At 47.9% G+C, this 18,166-nt stretch overlaps 1 protein-coding gene across 2 annotated transcripts in view; it reads right to left on the bottom strand.

The window, feature by feature from the left end:
* Window positions 1–4,596: 4,596 nt before the first annotated feature.
* Window positions 4,597–18,166, bottom strand: part of TUNAR (transmembrane neural differentiation associated intracellular calcium regulator) — a 48,633-nt gene continuing 35,063 nt past the window's right edge. For both annotated transcript variants that reach the window (XM_072762244.1, XM_072762243.1), the window contains one exon: window positions 4,597–7,039. In XM_072762244.1, coding sequence (XP_072618345.1) covers window positions 6,854–7,039 — 186 coding nt within the window. In that variant the 3' untranslated portion in view covers window positions 4,597–6,853. The remainder of the gene's footprint in view (window positions 7,040–18,166) is intronic.

Below are 18,166 nucleotides of genomic sequence, written 5' to 3'. Positions count from 1 at the left end.
AGGTCAGATCATGACTTCACAGGCTGGGACAATAGAGGGCTCAGATGGCAAGAAGAGGGGGAGGGCGATAACCACAGGAAGGACAACAGTGCTGTGAGGTGTCTCCTGACTCCTGTTCTAAGGGAGACATGAGTCTCTCTCTCTAAGGGAGAGACATGAGTCTCTTTGGGAGCTGACCGAGGGGTTAGGTAAGCTAACCATGTATGGACTCCAGTGGAACCTACAAGTTTCTTCTAGAATACGCAGGTTTGTGAGGAAGTGCCTGAAGTTGACCTTTCCTGGGCTGGAGGTCCCACAAATTAAGTGATGTACAGGCACCTCAGAAACTTGAATTTGTAGCTGGTCCACACCAATGGATCACCGTTGTTCTGTGCCTTTGGCCTTTCATGACAGGAGTGACCCCTTCCTGATGAAAAGGAAGATGGTGTCTTACAGGTAGGGAGGATTTGAGGAGGGGTCTTTGGATCTGATCAGAATTAAGGCTGACCCACCTCTCTGTTTGTTCTAACTTTGATTCCTTAGTCCCAATAAGACAAAGACTAGTTAGAGACGTTTTCCTTTTTTTTTTTTTTTTTTTTTTTAACTAATTGTAATGCTTAGGACTGTTCAGCTGTTATCCTACTGCTTCCTGCCCTTGGCTGGGAGGTGGGATGCCTCTACTGTCTGAACAGGACATTGAGTTGTGTTGTTCTCTCAGTGACAAGGACAGGCAACAGAGTTGAAGGTCCAGGCTTTAAGGCCAAGCCTACGTACCTGGCAGGCTGTTATCCCAGGCAGGGAGGTGCGCTGACCCTCGATTACTCTGCTGTGGAAGCACTGAATCTGACTCTTATTCTGCTGAATTCCCCCATTATTGTCTAGTAAACTTGCCCCTTAACAAAGACTCTTGTAGGGAAAAATTTACAGATAAATTTTGTGATCTTGCTTCTCACAGCAATATGTAGCCCTTTTTCTTCCAGAAGTGTGTACAATTTTGTGTAATGTGTTTACGAACAATGGAAAATATCAGTGGTCTGTTCCTTCCATCTGCTTCCCATGAAAGGGAAGAATCATTATGTAGTGAAGTCAGACCATGCCCCAACTCACAAGGGGGTCTTTCTGGGGAGTCTCATCACAGAAATTCTGCCTTTAGGGAGGTGGAAGCTTCCCATGAAAGGGAAGAATCATTATGTAGTAAAGTCAGACCATGCCCCAACTCACAAGGGGGTCTTTCTGGGGAGTCTCATCACAGCAATTCTGCCTTTAGGGAGGTCTTCTAGAGAGCACTCTCAAAGTGGGAATCAGGAATTAGGCCTCTGGAACTTTCTCTTCCCAATGTGTGATATTATGGAAGCCAGTCTGGGCGCCCTAAGTAGCTCTCAGGAAGGGGCTTACACATGGATGGGGTTGTTTCTGCAGAGAACAAGGAAACAAGGCCGCCAGTGGGCTTTCTGATCCTCTGCAGGCAGCTGATGGGAAGAGAGAGCCCCAAGGCCACGCATGGCCGATGGCAATGTTCACAGGAAAGTGGGCTGAGGCCCAGGTGCTAAGAGGAGAGGGAGGGTGGGAGAGAGGGAGCAAAAGAGGGAGAAAGAGAAATAGGGAGAGAGGAAAGCAGGAGAGGGGAGGGAAACAGTGAGAGATTGACACTTTAACTGAAAGACTTCCTATGACTTGCCATCCCTCAATGTATACAGTGGCGTCAAGACAGCACATCTGCTCTCCCAGGCATTCTGCTGGGAGCTCTCTCTGCATTGTCTCATTTGACTTTCCAATGACTTGGGATCTGGGTGTCACCGTCAGCTTTTGACAGATGAGGAAACCCAGCTGAAGAGATGGTGAGGTCCATCTAAGACCAGCACAACCACCTGCGTCCCCGGGGTCCTGGCCAAGCTCATCACCAGGGGTTCCAACTGCAACACCACCTGCAAACATGCCTGACCACCTGGAAGTCTCTAAAGACTCAGTGAGGGTCCACTCTGGAGCTGGGACCAGAGTGGGTACACGTTGCCTGAGCATCCGGAGGATCCCCATTGCCACTTTAGTTTGGGAGAGTGACTTCTTCAGATAGTGTCCTTGAAGCTGTCGTGAAGGAAGCCACCGACGCCTCTTGAAGGGGTCTTCCCAGAACGCTTGGGATGCTTTAAAGAGAAAGCTGAGTGGTTCATAGTAAATACTGTCAACAACCTAAAAATCCAACAGCAAGAAAACCGGGACATCGGTGAGGGCACCTCTCAACAACAGAATCCCAAGATTCACTCATATGCGAGGACAGTCTTGATCCTTAATGACAAAGTATCTGGGAGCCGTGTTCACAGCGTGGCTCCATTTGTGTAAATTACAACATCCAACCTACTCACGAGGAAGAGTCTGGATGGCTGCTGAGGATGGGCATCTAGAATGCCTCTGGACCCAGCAAGTAAGAGAAACAAGGGAAGCTGTCCTTTATAACAGGGAGTGTCGGGATGATGTCCTAGTCAGTGTGCCTTGCCGAAAGGCAACAGCATTTTAATATTGCAAGGAAAATGGTCTCACCAAACAGCTGTGCGGGCCACCTGGTCTATATGTATGCAGTAAAACTCAACTTGATTCTGGGTGGCAATATCTGGAGATTATTTTAATTTAGAAAAATGCAAATATTTTTTTTTTCATGAGAGATACAGAGAGAGAGAGAGAGAGAGGCAGAGACACAGGAGTAAGAAGCAGGCTCCATGCCGGGGACCCTATGCAGGACTCGATCCCGGGACTCCAGGATCGCGCCCTGGGCCAAAGGTAGGCGCCAAACTGCTGAGCCACCCAGGGATCCCCAAGAATTTTTTTTTTAAGTATCAATTCTTTTCAACTGTGACCATGCATTTGTGACTCATGAGAAGACAAGTAATAATGAAAGGTCCTTTCTGTTAGAGCATAAAGAGGCTCAGCCCTCCCTGCAGGAGAACACCCCAGAGCTGTGCTCTCTGGGGTTGGGATGGTACATTCCGGAGGACAAGGTGGGTACGGGGCTCAGGATTTGCTGAGAAGCCACTCGCTTTGCATAGAAATCACAGAACATGCACTGGGAAAAAGCCTTGGGGTCCAGCCAATATCCAGGAAGCTCTTTCTAAAAGAAAAAAAAATTTCTCTTTATAGAGATTTCTCTTTCACCAGACTTCCCTTGACATCTCTGGACTCTCGAGTTATGTGACTAAGGGACTTGATCTTGTCTGGGTTTCAGTGGCTTATGGGTTAAAAAAAAGAAAAAGAAAAAAAATCCTAGGGAAAGGGTCTCTGTCCTGCACCCCCCCCCCCATCCCATAGAATCCGAGGGACCCCAAGCCCCTCCCTCTGCCTTCACGGAGTCTGGGTCCCTCACAGTGAATTTGAAGGTGTTTGAGGCATCCTGTCCCCTCCACTGAGCCTCAGGCTCCCCGGGGCTCTTTCTTTGGGGGTCTCAATGCCATTCTCGGGCAGCCATCCCTAGAACTTAGGTCCAGCACCTTGTTGTGCGAGCTCACAGTCATCCCCTGGGCCTCTGCCCAGTAGACTCACCTTGCCCATCACACTTCCTGCATCAGTTAAATGACGTAAACATATCCACCTGACGGACTCTGGGACCATTATCGCCCCTGTGAGGAACACCAGGGCCAGCAGAGGTGGTGCGGACTGCCCACTCCTAAGAGCCAAAAGTGGGATTTGGGCCCCAGGCAAGCACTCTGCAGCTCCAGACCTCCTCTGCTGCCAGGACTGGGCCTTCTGAGTTTTTTTCCTGGGGGTAGAAATGAGATGCATCAATTCCGCCACGCTGCCCGGGGGACCAGCTGCAGGAGATGGGGGATCGGGGATCAGTGTGCTCTGAGCCCGGACCAGCCAGACTCCAGCGGCGCCCAGCCCCGCAGCCCGGGCCATGCGAGGTGCTCATGGCAAGTGGTGCAGAGCCAAAGGCCTGATTCTGCTGCTTCCTAACTGTGCAAACTTGGACAAATCAGCCTTCTAGAGAGCCTTTTCCTTCACCTCGTAAAACGGGAATAAGCCCACACATCTCATGGGGATCGCTGTGAGGTGTTCCTGCAGGATGGGGGCAAAGTGCTGGGGAGAGCACAAATCCCTGGTGTGGTTGTGCTTAGCGCTTCGCGTCCCAAAGCTGGGCTCGGAGCACTTAGGACTGAAGACCCAGGGCCATTGGCAGTCTCTTCCGGATTCCCTGAAGACGCCTCCAGATCCTCGGGGAAGCTGCGAGTGTAAGCAGCGTGTGTGCTTGGGTCCTGCCAAGTGAGAGGAGGACTGAGACCGGGCGTGCCAGAGACGCAGGAGAGTGCGGCCCCTCGCCCGGCACACACCCAACAGGCTGGGCGCTTTATTTGCAGGCTGTGGATTAAAATAATCTAGAAGAACCAATGGGAGGGAGGCGGCTCAGAGGGTTGGAAAGGCAGTTTTTCCCCTCAATACATTTTGAATTAGCATACTTGAAAAATCACTGGGGCTTCTGCGGCCCAAACAAAACTGTCTCTGTTGAAAAGAGTTGCATTTGTGTGTGTGTGTGTGTGTGTGTGTGTGTGTGTGTGTGTGTTCTTTAAATAAAAGGTAAGAACAGCCAAAGGAATGACAGTGAAGTTTAAAAAAAAAAAAGACATGGAGAGGTTTTTTTTAATCCATTGCACCTTTATTGTTCACTCTGTTCACTGTTCAGAATTTTCATACAGTCTTTCTAGAATCACAAAGAACCCGGTAGATAGCTCCCTCCCCCGACATCCCATTTTATTTCTAACCAGCCTCTTGTCCCTCATCCTTATTTGTAGGATATTCTGTCCAAGGCGTTCCTAAGGGTTATTTATTTTTATGGAAGAGAGGGAGGGAGGTGTACAGAGCTGGCCCTTAGCAAAGCCATCAGATTTGTGACCTGACCCCGAGGGCCCTTTCCTGCGCCTTCCCCTCCTGTGTATTTCCTCTCTGGGTTAAGGAATCAGTCAGATCGGGGGTTTCAGCCACATGATCTGAGCCCCCCTTTCTTCTACAATCCTGGGAAAAGACCCACCCCACACCTCATAGGGTTACAGGGGGAATTCAATGACCTAAGGAATACAAAGTGTTTGGCACAGCGCCCAGCACACAGAGTGCCCTAAATGCAGGTCTGCTTCCTTCTGGTAGGGAAGAGAAGACACCTGACGAATAATGTCAGAGCCAGGTGCTCAGGGGCATTTGCTTTATAAAAGAACCTGGTCCCTTAGAAGAGCACAAGAAATGACTCTCTAATGGTGGAATTTCAGATGCCACAACAAGGGGAGGGAGAGATCTGGCGGTAGAGACCTCCTGGGCATCATTTGAACCCAGCGAGGCAAGCTGCTGCTTTTTTCATCCACGGAAAAGTCTGGCACTGGCAAAAGGAACTGCGACCCTCTTCATCAGGACACGCTGCCACAGCCAGGCAAAGGCCCGTCTCACGGAGCTGCGAGAACAGGGCAGATTTGTCTATATTCACCCATCCCTACCAGGGAGGACGTAGCTCCATGTGGGTATAAACCAGAAGATTTTAAAATAAGCACAGCAATCTTTTGGGGGCGATCGTTCTGTCCCCCTCTTGTGTCCTTAAAAAGTCACCTGTCACAAGGGGGTCCTTGCAGCCTGAAACACCCACGTGAGCTCTCATGGTGGGGAGCCCACGTGCTACTTACACCCCACCTACATTGTAAAAGGTCCCAGGCAGTGCGCTAAGGGGGGAATTATGCACTCGTACTGGCCTTTACCCGTTCCCCCCATCTTGCACGGTATGTGGCCATTAAAATAAGAATTTGGTCAACGAATGGTCACAAGAACGAAATTATAATGCTGCCAACAAGTATAAGCTGACTATTCCGTCCCAGAGTTGACCTGTCAATACAGCTGCCCTCTCTCCTTCCGATTGTCCTTTTTACATTTCTGAGAAGCTGATCTATCACTCGGCCCTTGTTCATGCAAAATTCTCAATAAGGATATGGGTGCAACTGAGGTCCACATGCCCACGATCAGTTTAGATCTCCCATATAAACAACAAAAAGCCGCTCAACGGACAATCTGGAAACATGCATCGACCAGGACCATGGCTGGTATTATGGGAAAATGTCCTCCAGGCCCGAGAGAGAGAAAGGGAGAGAGAGAAGGAGAAAGAGAGGAGAGAGAGAAGGTAAAAGACTCAAGATGTTGGAAGCAGGACTAGGATGGTTATACCACAGAACACCTGCAGTCTACGGGACGAAGCAGATAAAACCAAGGAAAGCTCTAGGACTCCAGGAGTGCCTCTCCAAATATTTGGTTCATGCTAAAAAATAGAGCACATTTATTAAAAATATAGATTTATAAACCTTGATATGAACAGGTACACACGTCAAGCCAATGAAAAAAGAAAAATAAGTTATCTCCCCAGTATCAAATAGTTAGACACTTTTGATGGATGGGATGTCTGTCAAAGGGCTGCCCCTGTGGTTTCGCATCCTGAACGGCTCGTTGAGTGACGGTGAAGCGCATGTCCTGGGAGACGCACCCACAAGCCGCGCCGCCCTGCTCCTCTCTCCCAAGGCGTGACATCCATCAGAGATCTGCGATCATGAGTTTCTGCACCCATCTGCTCACCGATGGCGTCAAAGGCTGGTCTTCCAAGTGTTCTCTCGGGCTCCGGGCCAAAGACGCTGAGTTCCTTGTCGTGTGAATGAGTTTTGTTGGATTCATTGTGCTTTAGTGTCTGCTCCTTGCAGCAGGATTGGTTTGTATTTGTGACCTTTTATAAAGTTCGAAGGTGCATTTGCTTGAGCAGCGTGTGTAGGTCAAGCCTGCTTGTTTGCGCAGCGTCCGATCACGGATCTGTCGACACACAGGACTCCCATCTTGCGGCCACCCCGAGGCCTCCAAGCACCCTCTGGGCCATTCACAGAGTGGTGTATATGTATACAAATATGATAACAATCAGGTTCAGAATGGTCCCGATAATCCCCAGCATCGCCAAGACACTCTCTTCCTTACTCTCTCTCTCCTGGCCCTCTCTGTCCTCCTCATTTCCACTCGTGATTACCATCTTGGTGGCAAATGTCTTTATCTTCCGCCCCAGGCTAACCTGTAATAGAAAAGAGGCAGCACAAGAGATTATCATTTACTAGCATCCTCCCCATAGCAGGGCAGACCCGGTGTGGGAGGCGATTTCATGCCTGGGCACTAGAGCATGTGTGGGAGCGAAAAATCATCCGCGGGGCCAATCTTGGGGACACACTGCTTGGGGCCGCGGAGAAAGAGCAGAGTGTGTGGCTTATCATTTTCAAGGACAACTGTCTTGACACTGGCAGGAAGAGGTCAGCCCAGGGGTCCAGCAGGACGGGGAGGGGGGGCATTGACTCTTCTGAGCTTGTTCTATCCTCATTTCCTTGAAGTAGAAACCGAAAGCCCTGCCTAGCAATCGAACTAAAATATAGGCAGTGGGTGTTTTACACACATCACGTACTAGATCACACCCAAGAAATGTGCTGGCCTGCATACGTACAAAAAAGGTACACTAGATACTACATGCTACAGACGTACTGGTTGCAGGGTGGGCAGAGGGGGCCGGGACCTGGGGAAGGTGATTTACTGGGACCAGAGAGGGCAGCAAGGGGATGAAAGGGCCATAAGAAACCCGCCTAGCCTCTAGCAGGAGCATAACTGGGTATATTCTGGAAAGTTCCCTGGCATTACCTAGGAAAGCAAAGAGACACATATAGTACAACTGGGAGGGGCACCTGTTCTCCCAAGTGTCTACCGTAGAGAAATCTCTGCATCTGTGCACCTGGGGAGGTGGATGGGATATGCCTACAAGCTTTGTGGCAGCAGAGAACTAGAAGCTACCCGAAGGTGCACCAAGTGTAGAACAGATGGGCATGAGCGCTAGACGCGGCTCGACGTGATGGGCTCTTATACAGCAATGAAATGAAGGGACTGAGGGTACATGGGACAACATGATGAAGCCCCAACATGTAATGCAGAGTGGAAGAAAAAAACGCAGAAGGCTTTGGGCGGCAGGAGTCCATTCACAATGACTTAAGACAGACAAAACCAAGCAATATGCTGTTTAGAGACATAATATTTAGATTTTATGGGAAGCAAGGGAATGATTAATGGTTAAAATCAGAAAACAGGTGTCTCATAGGGAAGGACAAAGTGGGAGGCCATTTGGAGGGAGCACCAAAAGCCTTCAACACACTGGCCATTTCCCATTGGTTAAGCTGGGTGGGGAACACGCGGGTGCTCATTTTTCATCATTATCCTCTACACTGTGTTCATAGGTTTCAGATTTTTTTGCACGGTGAATTTTGCAGTAACTAAAATCATTTCCTTTTATTCCTTAAGATAATAAACATGGTCATCCAGGTGACCTGGTGGGCAGCTGGAGCCTTCTGCACTTCCTCCTTTAGAGCCAGAAAGTGTTTCATGCTCTGCGGTTGTGATGGTTAATTTTGTGCATCAACTTGACTGGGTCACGGGGAGCCCTGACATTTGTCAAACAGTATTCTGGGTGTCTCTTGAAATGTTCCTGGATGAGATTAACATTTGAATTGGTAGAGAAGTAACCGGCTCTTCTTAAAGTGGGTGGGCCTCATCTAATCAGTTGAAGACCTAAATAGAACAAAAGGACCCAGTAGGAGGAATTTCTCCTGCTTGATTGTCTTTGAGCTGGGACATCAGCCTTACCGGGCCTTTGAATTCAAACCGTAACACTGGTTCTTCCTGGGTCTTGAGCTTGCTTGCCTTTGTACTGAAACTTAACCCATGGGCTCTCCTGAGTCTCCTGGTTGCTGACTCACCCTGCAGATCTTAAGACTTGCCAGCCTCCATAATCACATAAGCCAATTCCTTAGAATAAATCTCTTTTTATCTATACCCATCTATCATCAATCTATCATCTTTCTTACTGTTTCTTTTTCTCTGGAGAACTGATTGGGGCTGATATCCAGAAAGGCTCCCAAACAGGAACCCAGGAAGGTGGGAGGGGTGGCTGCAAAGTGAAATGTCTGTATGCCCATTCCTCTGGGCGCATAAACCCCTGAAAGGGCTGGGTCAGGTCATGCGATCAAGTCTAGATTTGCAACACAGTATATGCAAGCAGACGTGTGTGCAAAGGAAACAGAGACAATCACTGGAAACTAGGGGAATTAATGCAGCATGAATCCATGCACAAAGGAATGAATGAGTGTCATAAAGCAAAATTTCATTTCATTCACAGCTTTGATATACTACACAGGCTCCAAGCGGGATCTTACCCTGTAGCTCGGCTAGGCAAAGCTTCCAGGTGGATCTATTTGGCTTTCTTTTTCCTAGTACAGTTTTTAACTACGCATGATACACATACAGAAAAGTGCACAGACCTTAAATGTACAGCTTCATAAATGTTCGCATGCTTAGCCAGCATCAGGATCAAGAAACAGAACCTTCCAGAGCCCCAGGAGGCCCTCCTTCACTTACTATCCTTCCTCCCACACCCTGACTCCCGAACCGTTATCCTGGCTTCTACACCTGAGGTGAGTTCCACATGTTTGTAGATTTTACAAATGGAATACAAATACAATCATACACGTCCTCTTTTGAGTCTGTCTGGTTTCCCCCCCTCAGTGGTAACATTGGTGAAATTCGCCTGTGTTGTTGTGTAGCTGCGGCTCATTTATTCTTATTAAGAACAGCATCCCATTCTACGAACGAGACCCACAATGTAGATCTCTACGTACAGCTGATGGACATTTGGGTTGCTTCCAGTTTGAAGCCATTATGCTGCTCTGAACATTCTTGTGCATGTCTGCTTTGCACTTTCCCCCATGTTTTATATAAAATTTTTCAACATACAGCAAGAAAAAAAAATGTACAGTGAGCACCGGTACGCACACACACCATCTAAATTCCACCGTTAACACGTTACGATGCTTCTTCATCAAATACCTATCCATCTCCCTTTTTGGGTGTCTTTCAAAGTAAATTGCAAGTATTATTACACTTCCCCTTAAATACTGCAGCATGCATACACCAATGTTTGTTTGCAATTTTTTTTTCTAGAGTTCAATGTTTGTTTGCAATTTTTTTCTAGAGTTCAATGTTTGTTTGCAATTTTTTTCTTTAGACATAAAGCTTCTATGTGTGTGATTTTGCATTGGCTACCTACCCCCAGAGGAGGAACTGCTGGGGCGTATGGGGTGCACACGTGAACCTGTTTATTAGTGTATAGTTTCTCAGAGGGGCCATGTCTGCTTGCTTGTTTGTGAGTGCCAGAGAGATCACCTCTTTTCCCCTGCTGACTCCATGGCCCAGCCCCTGCATGAAGCCACGAGAAAGTACAAGTACTTTGGGGGACACCCTGTTGTCCCGGAAGAGAAGCCCTGAAGACTTGGTTCCCCACACTGTCTCTGACTCAGGACAAGTTATGTCAACTGCTGGCCTCATTGTCTCACCTCTAAATCAAGTGATGGGTTCAGCTGAACCTTCTGGCCTTTGGAGATGTAAAAAACGCCTTACGTGGACTCAAGCTTTTCTAGCATTGCACTTCTGAGCTCGCAATATTTTTGTTAAACATCATAATCTGCAATCCCATCATTCGGTAATATCGTATGAAATTTATTTTTCACAATTCTGCTGAAGTGCAGGCTGATCGCATAAGCAGCATCCTTGTATTGGAGTTTGTCCTTTATTAAACACTAAATTCTACAAAAATAAAAAAATTAAAAATGAAATCCACTGCTTTCTCTGCTCTGGACAGACATCTTATCCAAGTACCAGTTATCTCTTTGTGGGTGGTCTTGTTCCTTGTTGTCTCTTTGGCTAGACTTTGAGCCCCGAGAGGACAAGCTGCTGAGTGTCCACCTCCAAGCACGATGCCTGGCACGGACGGGGCAGGCGCTGGGAGAAGTGTGGGGAATGAATGAGTGGGTACTGCGGAGGGACCTGGCATCTCCCCGTCTCTGCAGGGCAGGGAATGGATCGCCACGGTTGGTCTAAAGAGACGCAATTAGCGCTGCCCTTAAAAGCAAAGGCCCATCATCACAGTCACTCAAGCAAAACAAAGTGCCTGTCACCGAGGCAGCTTGGTTTCAAGGCTTAATTTAGCCTCTTCCCTGAGTTAACCCGAGATAGCTCTGACTCAGGAGGAAGTGGAGGGGAATAATCAGGTCGGCTGTGTTTACTTTCTGAGGCCTCTGCAGCAGACCAAGGGCCCAGGAGAGAGGCCTTCTCTGACCCATGGAACTTATACCCCAAGGCCTGTCTCTACAGTGCTTGATTCATCAGCCTGAAGCTCCCTGTAGGAACCATGCTAGCAGCATAGCTGCGTTCCCAAGTGTCTGGAACATTCTTTTCTTTGGAAAAAGTTGTCTGGCTGGAGTGTGAGGATAGAGAGCAGGAGGTGAGCTTGGAAGCCACAGCAGCAATAGATGTGGGAGGGGAAACAAAATCAAAGAAAGAAAGAAAGTAAAGGCTGGTTCTGAGCAGTGAGTGACATGAAGCTTGCTGCTCAGGATACCTTCACTCCCTCCCTCCCTCTGTCACTCCCTCCCTCCCTCCATCACTTCCTCCCTCCTGCCAGGGACTGGGTGGAAGGGGAATGGGAAGTGACTGCTGATGGGAAAGGCACTTCTTTGAGGGGGTGATACAAATGTTCTAAGACAGATTTTGGTGATGGTTGCACAACTCTGTGTAGATACTAAAACCACTAAATCACGTACTTTAAACAGGTGAATTTTGTGGTTTGCAGACTATATCTTAATGATGATTTATTTAAGATAATTTACTGAAAATGTAAAGATATCTCAAAAGCCTGTTTTATTCTTCTAAAGATTTATTTATGTATTAGAGAGAGAGAGAGAGAGAGAGAGAGAGAGAGCACTCACACACATACAGGTGCCCGTAAGCAGGAGAGGCAGAGGGAGAGGGAGAGAATCTCAAGCAGACTTCCCGCTGAGCACAGAGCCTGAGGTGGGGCTTGATCTTATGACCCTGAGATCACAACCTGAGCTGAAATAAAGAGTTAGATGCCCAACTGACTGAGCCAACCAGGCACCCCAGAAAAGTCTATTTTAAAATGCCAGCATTTTTGCAATAGTATCTGAAAGACAAAATATCTAGAAATAAATCTAACAAAAATGTGTAAAATCTTTATAAAGAATATCAGAAAACTTTACTAACAGACATAAAATCAGACCAACATAAAAAGGGAGATGGGTGCCCGGCTGGCTCAGTTGGTGAAGCATGAAACTCTTGATTGTGATTTCGAGGTTGTGATTTCGAGCCCCATGCTGAGTGTAGAGATTACTTAAAAATAGAATCTTTAAAAAAGGTGTGTGGGGAGAGATATACCATCTTCATGAAGTGTAAGACACCATAGCCTAAAAGCACCAGTTCTTCCCAGTCTGATCTGCAGATCCATTGCAGTTCCAGTCGGTTTCTTCAAGGTTTTTGGTGATTCTAAAATGAACTTCAAAGTGCAGAAGGACTAAAGAAGCATAAGGTGGGGGGATGTGCCTCAAAAGGCATCAAGAATTATGATGCCGCTCTAATGAAATCTGAGACAAATGGGCAAACAGAACAGAAACAGAACTTCACATGCATGGACAGCACTGATCAGTGGGAGGAAGTGGGCCTTTGGATAAACAGTGCTGGAATAACTAAGTATCAAGAAGGGGGAAAAATGGAATCCTGAACTAGTGGTTCATCCATTCCCGATGGATTACAGACAACTGTGAAAGAGAAAACTTACGAACTTTTAGAAGACAATATAAGTGGTTATCTTTATGATGCTGTGATAGAGGTTATCATAGTAAGACATAAAGGCTCAAACTATCAGAGAAAATATTCAGAAAGTCAATAACATTAAATTTCGTGTTTATCAAAAAATACCACTAAAAAGTGAACAGTTAGGGGCACCTGGGTGCCTCAATGGTTGAGCATCTGCCTTTGGCTCAGGTCATGGTCCTGGGTCCTGGGATAGAGTCCCGTATAGGGCTCCCCACAGGGACCCGCTTCTCCCTCTGCCTATGTCTCTACCTCTTTCTCTCTCTGTGTCTCATGAATAAATTTAAAAAAATCTTTTAAAAAATAATAAAATAAAAAGTGAAGAGTTAAATCACAAACTGGAATATACATGTATCCTATATATATCATATATACTATATATATATATGTATATATACTATATATATATATATATATATATATATATATATCATATAGCTCATTTTAGAGTCAAGTCAGTGAGGAAATAACACACTTCCTGTAGAAAATTGGGCAAAACCATATTCAGGAATTTCTCAAAAGAGTGATTAACCATAAAGAAGATAAACTTCAGTAATCAGAGAAATACAAATTGGAATACAATAAACTACCACCCAACAGCCATCAGATTGGCAAGACCTAAAAGATCTAACAAACCACCCAATGCTGCCAACTTGAGACTCTGAAGCAGGAATACAGGCTGGTTGCTGTGACTCTGGAAAACAGGATGACATCACCTTGCAAAGCTGAATATACGCAGACCCCGGTGACCCGCCATCCCACCTCTGGGTACTCGCCCTGAATACACCTGCAGCCACGTACCAGGTTATGCAGCCCAGAACATTCATGGACAGAGTGAGCAACATGCTGGAGACGACACAAATGTCCATCCCCAGTGGTCTGGACCTACTGTTCTATTTCATTCATGGAAGTAACATACAGCAGCAAACAAGCCAGAAGATGCACGCATGGATCGTTAAGGCAGCACTGCACAAGAAGGCACGCCGCCAAAGTCCACACGAAGGGGGTGTCCCTTTGTAGGAAGTTCAGAAACATGGAAAGTCCAACAATGTGGTGTCCAGAGATATAAATGTGATAAAATTATAAGAAAAGGCAAGAGAATCATAAACACAAAGGCAGGGCAGCCAGCACTACTGGGTGGAGGGTGACAGCGGATGAGGCCAGGGAGGGGTGCTCACGGAACCCCAGAACTACTGGAAACAGTTCTTAAGCTGGATAGTGGACACATGTATGTTTGTTCCTTATACATTACATTTTAAAAAGGTGCTTCTGTTAACTAACAATTAATAAATCACTTAACAAATTAGTATTACAGCAGAATGATTGATAATAAAACAATAGTGATAAAAACAAATAATTAATCACAACTACAGGAGCCTAAAGACTGGGGGCACTGAATGCCGTGCTAAGGACCAGAAGCAGCGCTGCTTTCTGTAACCAGGAAGGGGGCCGTCCTGACTGCAGAGGTGACAGACAGCTTTATTTTTTTTATATAATAAATTTATTTTTTATTGGTGTTCATTTTACCAACATACAGAATAACACCCAGTGCACAGACAGCTTTTTGAGCACGGTTTCCAGCACGCGGGTCTGCTTCTGAATAACACACCTGAGGGGTTGTCGAAGTTTGCCTAATTGGGACATAAGGCCTTGGGGAAAAAAAGCCACAAAGTACACAGCGCTGGGTGTGGCCTGGGGCGGGGGGGAGTGGGGGAGAGCCTGGACAGAAGTCAAGGGCTCAGTGTGGCTCCTGGAAGTCACAGTAGGTCAGGGCCAGCAGGCACTGCAGCCCTGTGTCCATGCATTTTCTTTCTTTCTTTCTTTCTTTCTTTCTTTCTTTCTTTCTTTCTTTCTTTCTTTCTTTCTTTCTTTTCCTTCCTTCCTTCCTTCCTTCCTTCCTTCCTTCCTTCCTAAGACCTTATTTATTTAATCATGAGAGACACAGAGGCAGAGACACAGAGGGATAAGGAGGCTCCCTGTAGGGAGCCCTATGTGGGACTCAATCCCAGGACCCCGGGATCACAACCTGAGCCAAAGGCAGATGCTCAACCACTGAGCCACCCAGCTGCTCCCATGCCCTTCTTTTGATATTGTCTCCACCCAGGCTGAGCCCATCAGACGCCCGTGGAGCCCAACCTGGGGTAGGGCGCTAAGGGTGGAGTGGCTGTAAATGTCAGGTCATCGTGCCACGGCTCCAGAATGAGCCTCCGTGGGCTGCTGCCACCTGGGTGCCTGGAGCCAACCTGACTTCTGTCCTTTCTCAGATGCTGTTCACCATCCCTTTGATCCCACGAAGAACCTTCTACAACTACCCTGAAAAACAGCGTGGTTTCTCTGAAAGCAGTCAGAACCTGTTTCGCATCGGTATCTGCCACTTACAACCAAGGAACTTTTTTTTTTTTTTACTGGCACAGAAGACACATCAGGATGTATTTTGCTTGCTTCCTCATTTGACCTTTGCATCCCCCCGGAGACAAGCTCCACTAAATGCCTCCTAATCCCTCCTGCTGCTCCGGGACTTAGCGCTGTCAGGATGGCTCATTCTACCCACCGACAGTTCTGCTTTAAAACACTGCAGCCTGCACCCACTGAGCCCCGGGGTCTACCTGGGTGCTCAACAAAAACACACCCTCATTGTCTTCTGCTGAGCAACACTCAGGTTTTGAAAGACACATGCAGTGAGACAAATGACGACTCTGGCCTCAAATACATCAGGGATCCAATCCTGGCTCCGGGGCTCCCCAGCTGTGGGACCAGGGAAGCCTGAGACCCGGTCTCCTCATCTATAAAGTGGAAGGAATCATTAGCTTGCAGGATTAGAGATAATGGCTGTAAACTACCCAGCTGCTTTTTGCCAGCCAAGCACTCCATTAGGCCCCTGTCCCTGGGGCCCTTCCCAATCATGATCCCCATCCTGGAAAGGCCTCTCCTAAAAATCCCAGCATGTGTAAAGAAAATGCTACTCCACAAAAGGCTTCCCCATCCCGAAGGGGACAGGCCACCCCCTCCCTCATTCTGAAGCAGCACGCCCATTGATCCTGCCAAGAGCCACGTCAGCTTTGGGGCCGCCACGTGGTGCTGTGGATTCATGACGCTTCCTGTCGGAGGAAAGTGAATGTGTTTCAAACCCCGAAACAGGGCTATCTGGAATGTGTTGCACTTCTGCTGGCTGACTTCTGCCCACTGTGCCACAGTTTTGTTTTGTTTTGTTTTGTTTTTTAAGATTTTATTTATCTACTTGAGAGAGCAAGCAAGAGAGAGCAAAAGCAGAGGGAGTGGCAGAGGGAAAAGCAGGCTCCACGCTGAGCAGGGAGCCCAACGTGGGGCTTGATGCCAGGACCCGGGGATCATGAGATCCCAGGATTGTGACCCGAGCCGAAGGCAGATACTTAACCGACTGAACCCTCCAGAGCTCCCTTGGAGCCCTTGGAGATCATCTTGGCTCTAGATGAACCTGCCTTCCCACAGTCCCTTCCCTTCAGATAATCTACAAACTGGGTGTGCATGGCCTTCCTCTGGGGTCTAGAGGACTCCCTCCAGATTTCTGATCAGGTGTCCACTTAACACTAACTTGTTAGTTAGCAAGTTCCTGATGCCATCACTCTGTTGTCTGTCTTCTCCTCCTGCCCTCATGCCTCTATCTTCTCGATGAGATGCTGTGAAGTCCAGCTAGGCCTTCTAGGTCCCCTGGGCAGGGATGGACATGGCCAAGGGATGTCCTGTTTCAGGAATCCACGCAGGGTCCTGGCACCATCTCCATCCTCTACTGGCCTGCGGGGTCCCCTCCTTGCTACTTCTCCACACCAACTTCCCAAAACCATACTTAATAAGAGTCAAAGAGCTTCCTTCAACAAGCTCATTGGTCTTCAACAACTCAATGGTCAATAGGAAACAGAAGGCGAAAAAATCATGGGATTTTCACCTACTGAACACGGCACAGCAGTTAAACGTGATGGTGACGAAGCCCGAGTGGCACAGAGGAGGATGCCCACACTCTGAGAAGGGGAAAAAAAACACAGGCTAACGTTTGGGTCCACTTAGGGTTGGAAATAATGTTGTTAAAGCCTCACTTGTACAGGAGAAGATGCCTGGGGGCGAAAATCCAGAAATCTTCTAGAAAGCAGTTAATGGTATTATCCTATATGTTCAAAGCAGAACATAGGAAATCTTCCTAGTTTTATGTACTTCCTCTCCCCTATAATCCTTGGAAAACCTCACCACCTCAGGGACGAGAACAAAGCGTCCACTGCCAGCATGCTAGGGGACATGTGTGTGTCACCTCTCACTGCTCGAGAAGTGGGAATGCGAGCTGGCAAAGGGGCGCTGCCACGGTGAGAAGGTTCCAACGGCCCATCCGTAACTGCCTGTCCTCCAGGCAGAAAGGAGCCAGCTTTGGTTTCACCAAATTCTAGTAGAAACTTATTTTTCAATATAATACCAGTCTGGGGGCTTCTGGGTGGCGCAGTTGGGTTAAGCGTCTGGCTTTTGATTTTTGGCTCAAGTCGTGATCTCAGGGTTGTGGGATCGTGATCCCGGGGTCCTGGGATCAAGTCCCGCTCGGGCTCCCTGCAGGGAGCCTGCTTCTCCCTCTGCCTGTGTCTCTGCCTCTCTCTCTGTGTCTCTCAAGAATAAGTAAATAAAATCTTTAAAAACAAAAAAGACTTTTAGAATTTATCCAGTAGGCACGACACACGTCCACGAAGCTCATTTCGTGTTTCTCTCCTCAGTGGTACAGGTACACGTGTGTACTCTTCTGGATGCCTCAGATACCTCGTCCTAAATGTAAAGAGCCCATTTAGCTCCTGAACTCAGGCCACACTAAGTCAACATTAGTGACCTGCTCTCCCAGAAGGGACATTTGGCTTGGGTGGTCTCCAGCTCTGCCCCCATTCTACAGAAAGGGAATGCCTTCTGGGGCCCCCAGAAATCCGCTGGGAGCCTCCCTGCAAGGGACAGGTACCCTGCACCGGGGTGAGGTCCTCTGCTGGTGCTGGTCTGGTCTCCAGAGGACAAATTCCTCTGCATGCGCCCGTGCCCAGCCTGGGTGGTCACAGAATAGCCTGGGTGCCACGGGCTGGCTACTCAAGGGGGTGGCAGCCAGGATAGCCCTGGGGTTGCTTGCTGGGGGACCAGGTTTTACTCCTACGAGTCTCAAAGCATCACTGAAGAGAAAGGACATTGGTAAAGCACTTAATTTGCTCAACAGAAGTTCATGATTCTTCTTATCGACAAGTTGAGTGCAATCTGTCGTGAATTGCTGAGATGATGCTGGATCTGCCTGGGCAGGCGAGGCCTCTGTCGTGTGGAGGACCGTAGCTGCTTCTCCAGCTACATGTGGCCCTAACACTCATGGTTGCCTGCCCTCGAGGGTCCCCCACACCCCATCCAACCACCCTCCCACCCCCCGCCCCCACTGAGCTTCTGCCGCAGTGCCTTTGCTCACGCT

Source organism: Vulpes vulpes, chromosome 6 (assembly GCF_048418805.1).
Source record: "Vulpes vulpes isolate BD-2025 chromosome 6, VulVul3, whole genome shotgun sequence".
In the NCBI taxonomy this organism is placed as follows: Eukaryota; Metazoa; Chordata; class Mammalia; order Carnivora; family Canidae; genus Vulpes; species Vulpes vulpes.
The sequence above is the reverse complement of the archived record's forward strand: the minus strand, read 5'-3'. Positions and strand labels throughout refer to the sequence as shown.